Genomic DNA, 13,957 nt, shown 5'->3' with positions numbered 1-13,957 from the left:
GTGCTTTTTTCTTCACTGAATGCAGAGGTGTAAAACTTTAAAACAAGAGACAGAGAAGAATGTAACAACAAGATTAAAGTTTAACATGCACTGTGTTTATTTCTAATATTATTTCCATTAATGACATTGCAGGTGTGTTGTTTACCTGCAATCCTGTCACAGGGCACTCGGGCAGGATGGTTATCAATGCAAATTATGGACTCGGAGAGGTGAGTTTGGAAAGTTTTGCTCCTGAAATGTGAACATATTAATTGCCCTATCTGGATTTTGCAAAGAAGTACTTAGGCATAACTATAAAGAAGCATACACTTGTACATTTATTTCCAGGCAGATTTACACTAACATACATGTACACATCATATATAATCTTACTTTTGCACAGATGAAAAAAAAATTTTTCCTGCTTACAAATTGTGCAGAAAGGAAATATAGTAGAAAAGTAATACTTGGAAATGGACATACTGCTCATACTAGTCTCCATTTTTAAGTATGCATGATAACTGGGACTAAAATGTTTCATTTCACCAGTTTTACTGCTTCTTCCTTCTTAAACCAATATTTTTTTAAAAAAGTCATTTTGTATGGTATCATTTTTAAATTAATAATTTGTACACTTTCTCATTTTAACTGATCTTATTTGCTTCAATTCTTTGTAACTAATCCTTTTCCTACATTATTTCCTTCATCATCCTTTTCCAAGAATCCAGTTTGTTAATTTTGTTCTGTTCAGGTATCACCTGAAAGAGCTTCCATTCTTCCCAAATGATGCACAGTTTTCGACAATGCATAGATCATCTTCCTGATGTCTGCCCTTTGGTCTCTTCCTGGGCTTTAAAATCCTTTCTGATTCACTCCTATGGTTGGGTACACAATCTGGATTTAACCAGCATTTAAATCTGTGAAAACCACTTCACAATCATGGAAACTCCTCTTGCTGAAGTTTTGCTTTTGAACATCTGGCCACCTGGTTGTTTCTGCCTTTTTGTCATGATTTCATTTTGTGGTCTTGTGTACTCAAGTAAAAAAGTCCAGGAGTACAGTGAAATGTGTATAATGCCACTGCACAAAGTGCCATCATTGGCACAAGTTCCTAGGTACAGAATCTTAAGAACAAGGTGGAAAGATAGAACAGAATTGAAAGTTTAACAATGCAGTTATTATAGTATAGCATGAAACATACAAAAAAGGGTTAAAAGTTACACATTGCAGACTCTCTTCATTCTAAGTAGAAAATAAAGAAGTAAAGCTGAAAGTTCAGATATGACAGTCTTTCTTAAGTGCTCAGCCCACAGTGGGACCATGCTTTGATGAATCATCTAGAGACCGGAAGTCTACTCCTAGGCCATACCAAGCCGCGAGATTGCCACATACCACAGAAAGACCCTTAACTTACTTTCCTGTCTTGCACCTGCGAACAAACAAATCATATCTGACCTTTAATCAGAACAGGAAAGGATGTGAGCAATCCTTTATCAATTTGCGTGTTATTGCTGCATTGATCTGAATTGGTAATTCATCAGCCAATTCACATTTTTAATATTCGCAGAAAGTAGTATAACAGTAGTATTACTGGAGCAATAATCCAAGGGCTCAGATTAATGTTCTGGTTGACATGAATTCATATGCTACCATGCCATTATTTGGTCTGGAATACAGTAGACTCTTTATAATGTTCCACAAAACCACTTTTTTTTTGTAAGAGCCCATCTAGTTTGCAAATACCCTTCTCAGTGGAAATCTGCTACCTTTATCTGGTCTGACCTATATGTGTTTCCAGATAAACAGCGACTCAGGCATTTGGCATAGACAGCTCACCATTGCCATCACATCCTCAAGGACAATTAGGATTTGGTATGAATGCTGGTTTTTCCAGCAATACTCGCTTAGAGGACAAATAAAATAAATACAAATGTGAACGATTCAGTGATCCAGCCAAGAATCCTAGGATTCGAAGTTCATGTTGGGCAATGGCGTAAAATCTCCAGTATATCTGTCATCTGTTATACAGCCACCTGAGGTTCAGTTTTGTTGCAGTGAAGCAAGTTAAATATCATGCTTTCTTTCCTTAAAAGCAATACTTCTGCCTTGAAGAGGATAATTTGCTTCAAACATTTTTTATTTTAGATTACTTACAGTGTGGAAACAGGCGCTTCGGCCCAACAAGTCCACACCGACCCGCCGAAGTGCAACCCACCCATTCCCTTACATTTCACCCCTTTTACCTTACACTATAGGCAATTTAGCATGGCCAATTCACCTGACCTGCACATCTTTGGACTGTGGGAGGAAACCGGAGCACCCGGAGGAAACCCACGCAGACACAGGGAGAATGTGTAAACTCCACACAGTCAGTCGCCTGAGTCGGGAATTGAACCCAGGTCTCTGGTGCTGTGAGGCAGCAGTGCTAACCACTGTGCCACCGTGCCGCCCATTTCTTTGATAGTATGTCCTTTCATGTTGTTCTGAATTCTTGAACAGTTAGCATCTCTGTTTTTAGCAATGTCTGATTCACGTGAAACAATACAACAATTACTCTTCAAATTCTAATTCCAGAAAATTTATGCACTCTCTGATAAATCAAAGTCCAGTTCCCAGGCCTTGAATTTAAGTGATCACAGTTGGTGGCACTTCTACAGATATCTTGGTCCAAGTCAATTCAGACTGAAGGAAGCATCTTTCAATGTCACCTGCTCATATGTTCCTGTTATTATTTGTTTAATATAAATACAAACTAAACTTCTATTCTTATCTAGTTCATTTTAAATTGAATGACTCAAGTTGTCCCTTCCCTTTCCACTCTAGATTGGTTGCTGTAGGCAAATTCTCATCTTGGAAGTTTGTCTCACTCTGCTCCCACTTCAGTTCACCAATCATGTTGAAATGATTTGAGGTTGTTTGGATTTAAAGATTAATCACTTAGTAACTGCTGCTTGCAATTCAAGTGTAATATCTTGAGAGTTTTTTTAGGGAATTAAACGCTTCTATTTATTGATTCTTAATGTTTACATAGGATAGTGAAGTATAAACAGAAACTTGACACTGACAGCTCTTGCTCCACTTGAGTTTTTTCCTGTCTTTGCTCATCCACATCAGCATCATAACCATTTACTCCCATCTCCTTCAAATGCTTGTTTTATTTCTCCTTTATCCACTCATTAGGTCAAGTTGTTTTCTCTCTGAATTTCCTGTGGAATTTCTTAGTAGCTATCCCATTTTGGTGACATCTAATGGCACTCTTCCAGCTAGGAAACCTCTTTGTATCCACTCTGTTGGAAGCTTTCATAGCTTTCATGACCTTAATTAGGTCACCCTGAACATTCTTTTCTCTCAGAAGGAAAGAGATCTACCAAGTCAATTCTTTCATGATATGCATTGCTGGTATTATACTTGGAAATATTCTCTGCACCATCTTCAATACCCGTGCTTACTATAATAAAACAAGCAGAACTGCTTGCAGGATTCTTAACAGTGTAGTTGTGACAGATTGTTGAATCAGATGTAGAAGCTTATGAAGGATGGATAAGATCTGCTCAATGCCATCATCTCAAGATGTTTAAGTGCTGTAGTGTTTAAGCATTAATCTCTTTCCTGAAGTTATGAGTCAGTTTCTGGACATCTGTTTTTCTAGTTCCAAACTCTAAAGTGCCATCTGCAATTTTTCTTTAACTTTAGAGATGCTTGATTAATAGAATAAAATTAAAATGCTGGAGAGCTGAGATAAAAAGAGAACGTGTTGGAGAAGCTCTGCAGGTCGGGCAGAATCCGTAGAGAGAAAAACAGATTAATGTTTCGAGTCTAGTATCACTCTTTTTCTCCCTCACACTGCTATTTAAATCAGAAGTCACACAACACCAGGTAATAGTCTGGCAGGTTTATTTGAAATCACATGCTTTCAGATCATAGCCCCTTCATCAGGTGAAGTGAGAGAGAAGCACACAGACCCAGAATCTACAAGGCAGAGAGATCAAAGGCAGAGAGAACAAAGGATCATACAAATGGTGTGAGTGGCAGGTCTGAAAATAAGTATCTGCAGGTGATTGACGAGACAAAGCAGACGCTATAGTAACGGATGAATGGACACCGCACAACAATTGCCAGACAAGAATGTTCACTCCCAGTCAGGTAACACTTCAGAGGTCAAGGAGTTTCAGTTTCTGATCTTTGGGTAAGCATCAGAGGTCAAGGACATTTGGATGGAGTGAGTGTCGGATGGGGCGAATAAAGTGTCGACAGCTGAATAACAAGTGAAGGGATGACCTATAATCTGCTTAAATGAGGCAGAGCGATAATTACAAAAAATTAAAAATAAGGTGGTGCCGGAAACAAACCAAATGACTGGAATAACATGTTAGGTATAAGAGTTGCCTGCCGAGGGTCTAACCAAAGTAATCAGTAATCCAAAACTGGAAAAACTAATTAAGGTTGAGAGATCATAACAATTTATTGAGGTGATGATGTGAAAGCCATAAGGAAGATTTTACAGATACAGAACGGTGTGGTGAATTCATGTGTAACATGATATGAACCCAAGATCATGGTTGAGGCCATCTTAATGGGTACCATACTTGGCGATTGGTTTTTGCTCGGCGTTTCTTCATTGTTGTGTATCTCAAAGGCCGTCTTGGAGGCTGCTTACCAAAGATCAGAAGCTGAATGTCCTTAACCTCTGAAGTGTTACCCGACTGGGAGTGAACATTCCTGTCTGGCAATTGTTGTGTGGTGTTGTGGTCAATGTTGGAGTAAAAAGTGAGGTCTGCAGATGCTGGAGATCAGAGCTGAAAATGTGTTGCTGGTTAAAGCACAGCAGGTTAGGCAGCATCCAAGGAACAGGAAATTCGACGTTTCGGGCCAGAGCCCTTCATCAGGAATGAGCTCATTCCTGATGAAGGGCTTTGGCCCGAAACGTCGAAGTTCCTGTTCCTTGGATGCCGCCTAACCTGCTGTGCTTTAACCAGCAACACATTTTCAGCTCAGTTGTGGTCAATGTTGCCCTGAAGGCTGGGTAGTTTGCTGCGAGAGATGGTGTGTTTAAGGTAAGAAGTGGAACCCTAGGGAAGATCTTAGTGAGATGGTCGATGACATGTTGAAGGCTGTGAAGAACATGGCGTAGTCTTGCCTCTCCAGGGAAGGAAGCTGGGCTGATGGTGAGGAATCACTGAAACGACTACAAACTGATCCCAACAAGTTTCGTCTCACATTCAGACTTACCATAGACTCCTCTTCAGAACCAGTCTCATTCTTGGAAACCACCAAGAGAAGACACCTCAGTATCTCATTCTGCTGTCAGCCCACAGATAACCTCATGATGCTGCGCTTCTCTAGCTTCCACCCTAAACATATTAAACAAGCCATCCCCTAAAGACAAAACCTATATATACGCTGAATCTGTTCAGTTGAGGAGGAACGTGACAGACACCTGAAAACTTTGAAGGATGCCTTCATGAAAATGGGATATGATGCTCAACTCATCAATTGCCAGTTCCAATGTGCCACAGTGAAAAACCGCAATGACCTCCTCAGAAGACATGCACAGGATATGACCAATAGAGTACCCTTTGTCACCCAGTACTTACATTGTGACTCTTATACCTATCATGGTATTCTCATCATTTGATTTGTCCCCAGCACTACCCTATATATTTTATTATAATTATCTCTCTGCCTCATTTAATCGAATTATAAGTCATCCCTTCGCTTGTTATTCAATTGTTTACACTTTTGATCACCTGAAGAACCTTAATATTTGACATTCCACTCATACCATTTCTATGATCTTTGAGATCTCTGCCTATAAATTATATGTCTACATGGTTCTCTCTCACCTCATGTGATGAAGGGGCTATGCCCTGAAAGCTTGTGATTTCAAATAAACCTGTTGGACTATAACCTGGAGTTGTATGATTTCTGACTTCATTTACCCTAGTCCAAGACTGATGCCTCCATATCATTGCTAATTAAGATCTTAACAGCAGCCAACATGGTATGTGCACCGTGGGATTCATTTTCCCTCCTGTGTGGATACTGACCCCCTGCTCCCTTTCCCCTACCAAATAGAATTGAATCTGTTGGCAGAGGGTATGTGAGTGGGGACTTGTCTTCTGGTGTGTGGCTACGTGTAGATAATTGCTAGGATTTGTTCCTCACGGCACACAAGAGACAATGATGTGAGGCATTCCATGGCACATAAATCTCTGACTGTGATTAGGTAGAGAAAAATGAAACTGGAGAGTGCAATCCCAGCCAATAGGACAAAGTAGAATGGCATTAGAGGAGGAAGATGTGGTTGGTCTCTCTGTCAAATACAGACACATATTGAAAGATGGTGTCAATGGGATAGCAGCATTTGACTCCTGCTTGTCTGCTACTTTCTTCCACACAATTGTCAATTCCTTTCTTTTCTTCTTTTTCTTTCTGCTTTTCTTTGCAGTTCTCCCTTGCTTTTTGCCCTGTGGGAGCTCAGCTGCAGTGGAACTGATGGCATTGGCAACAGTAGCAAATGCAGGCCTAGCAGGAAGAGGTGGCGCCGGACCATGTTGGTGGACTCAAGGTGATGGTAGCAGCTCTGATGTCACTGCTGGTTCAAAGGGTTTCACTCTCACATTTGTGCAGGAGGGTTGTGGACTCTGATACTTAGTTGATTCCAAGATGGCGGTGGCATCAGTGAAGTGGATGCAATGGCAAGTGATAGTGTTGCAGCGTGGCAACTTCGATGGTGGGTCTGGTGTGGATGGCAGGACTTGAGGCAGTGGCATTGACGATGGAGGTTGCAGCATTGGTGTGTTCAATACAAGGTGGCATTGGTGTGCCCAGCTCAAGACTCACAGAGGCATCGTGGATGATCTGGACATTTTCTTTTCCTTAATTTCTGCTCCTTGTTTTCAATTCTAACTAAGGGGTTCTAAGACAGTGACTCTACACTTTCCACTGTACCTTTACACGTGACAATAAAATCTAATCTAATCTAATGTAAGTGCTCCCTCAATGGCACTCAGATCCTTTTTCAAGCATAAACTCCCAAATACAAAATCCAACTAATTATTTGCTGGAAATCTGAGATAAAAGCAAAAAGGAAAGCCAATATTTGCAGGTCAGGTAGCGTCCATGGAGGGTGAATCCCTAAATAATGGCATAACAGTGGAGTTGCCACTTGTCTGAATTCAATATCCTCCAACAACAGGTACCAATTGATTTGTAACTTCTTAATGCTGCTTGATTCTGATTCATGACCTCAAAGACATGTGAGATTTTTTCATGTGTGTTCTTAAATATTTTAGGGTGAAACTCACTGCCCTTAAGGCCATCTCATGGTTTACAACTGTGGAAATTGTAAGACTTATGAAAGTACTCTATAATAAAGAAGGGGTTGTTCAAACCTTACACTAGTATCATTCGGCATCCTGATAGTTATACTGGACAGGAACAATTGGGAAGGAGTTACTATCGAGTGGAGTCAGACCTGAAGGGCAAAGGCAATAAAACACAACTTGTACACATTAGGAGGGTACAGCTGAAACACGTAGTCAGGAGAGAACTACTAACTCAGAAGTCGAACCATGAAAATAAAAGCAAGATGGAATAAATTTATGACCATCTGACAAGAAGCAAATTTGAACTAGTTTTCTGAGGTTGGGAGCACAGTTGACCAATGATTGATAGGACAACATAAAAATGTTTTGTCAAATGTTGATGAATCCATGTCAAGGTGAAATGAACCAGTAAATAACTCAAAGTCACTTGGAGCAGAGGAGGAAATCATTTCATCAAAATAAAGTAAAACAATGAGACTAACAAACAACACTGGAGCTTTGCTAAGGAACACAATGAGATAGATTATTGTTAAAAAGAGGAGAACAAAGTAAAGAACGCACATTTCTTGGAAGTGGGTAACAGTCATTTGGAGTCAATTATTAAAGTAAACCAGAACACAGAAAGAAGACAGAATAAGAAGCATTTATCCCGATAAAGAGCAACAGAAATCGCAAACTCAAAAACAAAAACATTCCTTTGTCTGTCCAATTGTTTCTCTCTCTCTCTCTCTCTCTCTCTCTCTTTGGGCTCCATCTCCATCTTTCATTTACCCCTTAACCCCTCCCCTGATCCTATCTTTATGAAAAAAATATTTTTCCTAGTTGCTATTACTTCTGAAGAAGGGTCACTGGGCCTGAAACGTTAACTTTGATTTCTTTCCACAACTGATGCCAGACCAGTTGAATTTTCCAGCATTTCTGTTTTTTGTTTTTGGTTTCCACCACCCACTGTTCTTTTGGAAATCTCAAACTGATGGGTGGAAATTTTCAAGACTGATTTTCTTTAGTCAAGGCTATTACAATAGATAACAAGAGCAAATGGTGTAATTGAATGAAGAAATAATTTATAGGGGGTGAATCACCTGTTGTATATGAGATGGGCAAAAAGGGAAAGAGGTTATATGTTGGGAAACAACTGTTTTGGTAAAGTGACTAGAAAGTACAGTTAAGAAACAAAATTACTCATGCATTAATATAATAGTTTGCTCTCTGCTTGTTTGTGGAATTTTAGATGCTGCCTTTACAAGGGGTTGGTGACGATTCTCCATGGCAGATTCGCTGCCGATGATTAGCCACCAGCGTTTCTTCACTGGGGTCATTTGACCTCTGAAGACTATTTGCCACCAAAAATATATATATGTAGTGATTGTTTTCCCTCCCACCTGTTCTTTCATACTTCTCAGTCCTCTTTATTTATACAACTACATACTACATATTGATTAAAAAAAAAGAGGTAAAATAAATATCATTTTATTGGTTTATATATAAAAATGACTTACAAACTTTAACTAGAAAAAGGAAATATATTTTAAAAATCTTTATAATGGCAGTAAAATCTCACATTAATATTAAACAATGAAATTTCAGTTCATTTGATAGTTATGTGCTATTCCTCTAAGATATTCGTAACAATCTCTTTTGCCATATTCAAGGACAATTTTATTTATTCTATCACCTGTGCTAGAATACTTTTTTAGCTTTATTTGTGGTGGCCTCTTTGTCCACATCACCTAAACCTAATACTTGAATCACTCTTGGAGAGTTTATCAAAAACATATATAAAACCATTGTGGTAAAACTTCTTATTTCCACATCTACTAATAATTTCTGTTTCCATACTAAAAATTCTCGTTCCAAAAACACAAGCTTAAAAAAAACTCTCCTGTAACGAAAATAGGTTGTTACTGAAACAATACAAATACTACCTTAACCAAAATCATAACAATTTTTTTATACCACCAATATTCAAAATATACGACGTACTTGCTGTGGCGAATCATCTTCAGTGGCCAATGAGCAGTGGCTAAGCATCCTCGGTGGTCAAAGAGCAGTGGCTAATCATTGGCAGCGAATCTACTGTGGCGAATGGTCCCATTCCGCTTTACAAGAACCTATGACAGGAATTACAATTCTTTATTGAATCTCCATTTGAGATAAGAGCAGAAATTCGTACGGTTTTTTTTAAAAGCATTGTTGATTTATTGACTATTAATTCAGTTCAATGGTTAAACTAAATTGATGACATTTATTTAATGGAAAATAACTAACTGAGGCAACTGATTCCAATAGAGACCCAGTTATCTGAGAATTTTGAAGCTGGAATCCGAGAAACAACATTGTGGAGGCCAAGATTATGAATACTTACTAGTTAAAGCAGTTGCTTCTGCTAAATATCCAGACTTTGTCACATCTATTCATCTACAGCTGAAGTAGTTTGCTGAAGAAACATTGACAGACATTTTCCATAATTTATGTATTTTTCATATTTTATTTCAGTCTGTGGTGAGTGGTCATTCGGAGCCCGACACCATCACCCTCTCGCACAATCTGAAAGGCAAATGTCAGATTATTAAGAAGGAAATTGGAGTAAAGAAGCGATGGTGCCTCGAAAATGGTAAGTGGTAAGGAGAAGTTAGAGTATATTGAAACTCACAAATTGGGATGGTAATATCAGCCTTCTAAAATAGTGTCTGGTGAAATATTACGATATTAATGTTTCAAACCTGAACTCAATGGACCTCAAAACTGGCCATTTCTGTCTTAATGGAGACAAGGTGGGAACTGTGTGACCAATCTGCTTCCTTGGAGTGGTAGGAGGTGGTCCGTCATTCCATCTAGTGGGGCTATGTAACTTTCCTTTTATCAAGGTTTCTTTCATTATCCTGTTGACCTCTTAGGTTTTCCAGATCTTTGGAAATTCGACAGGTAGAAGCAAGTGAGAAAGATTTGATCCATAAAGTAAGTGTATTTACGATCCTACTTATGGGTCCAGGAAGTGCAGCAATATTTCTTCCAGGCCCAACAAAGTTACTTTGTAAATGTACCCCTCTTCACTTTCACTTTCGCCAAGGGCTATACTTCCACACTAATCCTGACACTGCTCCTGCCACAATTACCGTATCTTTGCCCCAATATCATGCGTGGCAAATGGCCCCAGGCTGCCATACTATCTTTCACTTAGGTAGTCACTGCCACATAAAATGTGGGGTCATGAGTCTGAACTGAGTTTGAAGAGAGAGGTCTGTCATGACAGATGCTCCATTTCACTTTATCTGTTGATTCTAAAGTTAGCAGCAATTTCATTTTGTTTAGAAAAGTTAATAGAATTTTACTTTTTTAAATTGCAGATGACGGTGGAATTAAATATGAAGATACTTTAATTTCTGACGCTGCAAAGTGCTGTATCTCGGACGATGTCATTCTGAGATTAGGACAAGTTGCTTTTCAGGTCTCGATTATCTTATTCAGCATATTTAAAACTGTAGATTTGAATCTGATTTATCCATAAAAAGTAACAGTGAAAAGAACTCTCAGAATATTTTAAAATTATTTGTGTTTGGGAAGGGTTTTAGCAATAATGGACATGAGAGTCAGCAGATGTCGAGATTTCAGGTCTTGGGCTTAATTTTGCCCCAAGGCTTTTCATAGGAATCGAGAAATATTTTCCACTGCGCGAAAAGTTTTGTAAATGAAATAGGTTTAAAGTACCTCTTCTGAAAGAGAAAACAAAAAGAAAAAAGATGAGGAGGCAGATTGAGGGAAGAACTTTCTGGGGCTTACAATCTAGCAGCTGAAGGTTTCATGGTGGGGGGTGTAGTGAAATGTGATTGGCTAGCCACATATGTGTTGTAATAGTCATGTCAGTCATTTGGAGAGACAGCAAAGTTCTTGTTGTCGGGGGTATCATAAATTTATTAATTTTTTAAATGTGTTTGTCCACTAGGTCAGAAAAACTTATGGAGATCCAAGAGATATTGAGTGGGCAGTCAAAGGAACAAAGATTTATTTGCTGCAGGTGAGGTCATTTATTGTAAAATAAACCAACTGAAGGAAATACTCCATTTCTTATTTAGTAAGACAAGGTTCAATCTTTAGTGCTGTCTATGCAGAGCCTCATACATCACATGTACAGAGCTAAAATCTAGCTGTAACCTAATGTATTGGCCCATGATTACCCATCAATCCTCACCACCCTGACACTGAGCAATTTATTTTTCTGTTACCCCAAAGTTGATTATTCAGAAATTTCACCACTCCCAATTGTCTCCATTTATAATTTATTTCCACAGCGTGTGGCATGCATACGGAAATGATCCAGCGGTTTCATTCCTGGTCGAGACTAATACAATAGATCATGGCTACAAACTCGGGAATTGTAGTTCAGTTTGCTGTAGTGCCAATGGGTTACAGGATATATGATCAGCCTGGCCACTATTTGGTGACTTTCTCTACAAGTGCTAACGTGTGGATGTCACAAAACAAATGGGCTTAATTCTCATGAACAAGACAAGCGGATTTAAGTCTTGGTTTGGCCGAGGATGTGAGGAAGTTCTACGTGTTAGAAATTTGTTGCATGACTCCATACCATTAGCTGACTAGCCGCTTACACTGCTTTTCCTTGCAAGAAGATTGCTCATTGACATGCCTGTTTACAGCTGGATTATTCACAGCAGTGGTAGGCTGAAGTCGTTGAGTGGTCAATAATTGGTTACTTTAAAGTCCCAATTAGCATTAGGGCCCTGGACCTTGCTGCACAGAATTTAATCTTGGTAGCAGCGAGAAAGCATCAGGAGTCAGGTATTCCTTCTGCACCCCCCCAACCCCCCAACCCCCCACCTAATGAACTGTCCTTCTTGCTTTTTTACCACAACTCTCTTAGGACTTGAAGGTACCACCTGGATCTCTATTATCTCTTTCAATCACACAATCTGAGATTTCTGTGCTCATTTGATATTGACCCTGTTGCACACCCTGATTTTAACTATTCCACTGTAGTTAGCTGTGTCTTCAGTTACCTCAGCCCTTCTCTCTTGCAACTTGCATTGTTGTACTACTCCACAGGATTTGGGGGAAAGCAAAGTTATTTTTGACATGGCCACAGCAGCTTATTCAGAAAATGGTGCATGCTAGCAAGGTGTAATTGCACAGCAATCTGGGACATGTTCCTTTCCACTACTTTGCTAGCTGAGATGCTATTTTCTAATTTACATACTGATCAAACCCGACAGCTTTACAGATTAGATTACCAGAATACCGATGATAAGAAAACATCTGTGTTTTAAAGCAACTGATTTAGCAAAGTGCAAGGCAGAATAGCTGCTGTGGATTGTAATTTATTTCGAATTCCTGACTCCATATTGCCTGCAAACAATTGTCACAATGTGGTTCTGACATATCCTGTGTTATTTGCTTAAGAAATTTTGCTATATCATTCAGCATGCACCATTGATATGCACTTTGGGATACCTTGTGTTAAAAATTCCAGTTGTGTTGTAACAAATGGGCAAGTATTAAGAAATAGGAAAATGGAAAAGTTAGTCATTAAGATTGAATGGAAACTTATCCTTTTAAGAACAGCAACAGATAATTTTAAAAACAAAGTCTTTCTGTGGGGAGCCTCAGAATGAGGTTTCCATTCTGATTTCCAAATATTAGTTCTGTGGGATTCAGACTGATTTTGCAACCATTCTGTGTTTACTTGTTGGACTAAACAGAGACATGATGATGGAAAGATTGCAACATCTTGATGAATGGTATTACATTCGAGGATAAGAGAGCTCACATTACTGTTCATGCATTTTTGAAATCTGGATGTTGTGAATATGATCCCAGTGGACTAAAAGTAATCCTGATGATGTATCCTGATCTGAAATGTCGACTTTTCTGCTTCTCTGACCTGCTATGCTTTTCCAGCTCCACATTTTATTGACTAACACCAGCAACCTGCTTGATGGAGAAGGGCAGCCAATCAAAGTAGTTCTGGCCTTAGTAAAGCTCTATTTTCTGAACGATGTGACTTTTCTGGGATTGCATCCACCAATTCACCCTCCCCTCACCCTGATCTCATGCTTCACCCTGACAGACCACAGATATCCAGGATCTTGTATTTTTTAAAAAATATTACTCCCTCTGGTTCATTCTTTGAGTACCTCCATGTTGAGCCACCACCGTGGGGTCTTCCTCTGCCTAAGCAGCATTCACCTTTCTCAATGAGGTTGCCTGGAAGTAATTTCTTCAGGCCCTCTCATTGACTACCTGTTCTGCCTGTCGACTTGAAATGGGTAGGAAACAAGAAGGTGTTAAATAAGTAACTGAATTCCCTTAAACTTGCGCATAACCAAGAAACAAAGACTCAGAATTTGCAAATGGTCCTGAAGTTAGCTTCCTAATCGATGTGAAAATTTTCAGTTCATATTCTTTGAGTAACTAACCTATTATCAGAATTGCTGTAATATTGTACTGCACATACTGCAAAAGTGAGTCTTGAGGAATTTATTAACATCTCTGATGTACAAGATAATGCACCCAAAGAAAAAGTGCAGTTTTTGTGGCAGCATGGTGCCTCACAGTGCCAGGGACCTGGCAACTGTTTGTGTTGAGTTTGCACATTCTGCCCATGTCTGTGTGGGTTCCTCTGAGTGCTCCAATTT

The 13,957-nt window shown here is 39.2% G+C and overlaps 1 protein-coding gene across 3 annotated transcripts in view; it reads left to right on the top strand.

The window, feature by feature from the left end:
* The window catches only part of LOC132823883 (uncharacterized phosphotransferase YvkC-like), a 165,886-nt gene that overhangs the window by 101,054 nt on the left and 50,875 nt on the right, over positions 1 to 13,957 (top strand). For all 3 annotated transcript variants that reach the window (XM_060837975.1, XM_060837976.1, XM_060837977.1), the window contains 4 exons: positions 133 to 209; positions 9,804 to 9,921; positions 10,655 to 10,755; positions 11,251 to 11,322. In XM_060837975.1, coding sequence (XP_060693958.1) covers positions 133 to 209; positions 9,804 to 9,921; positions 10,655 to 10,755; positions 11,251 to 11,322 — 368 coding nt within the window. The remainder of the gene's footprint in view (positions 1 to 132; positions 210 to 9,803; positions 9,922 to 10,654; positions 10,756 to 11,250; positions 11,323 to 13,957) is intronic.

The sequence above is a fragment of the Hemiscyllium ocellatum genome, chromosome 17, assembly GCF_020745735.1.
Source record: "Hemiscyllium ocellatum isolate sHemOce1 chromosome 17, sHemOce1.pat.X.cur, whole genome shotgun sequence".
In the NCBI taxonomy this organism is placed as follows: domain Eukaryota; kingdom Metazoa; phylum Chordata; class Chondrichthyes; order Orectolobiformes; family Hemiscylliidae; genus Hemiscyllium; species Hemiscyllium ocellatum.
This window is presented reverse-complemented; position numbering and strand designations above follow the sequence as displayed.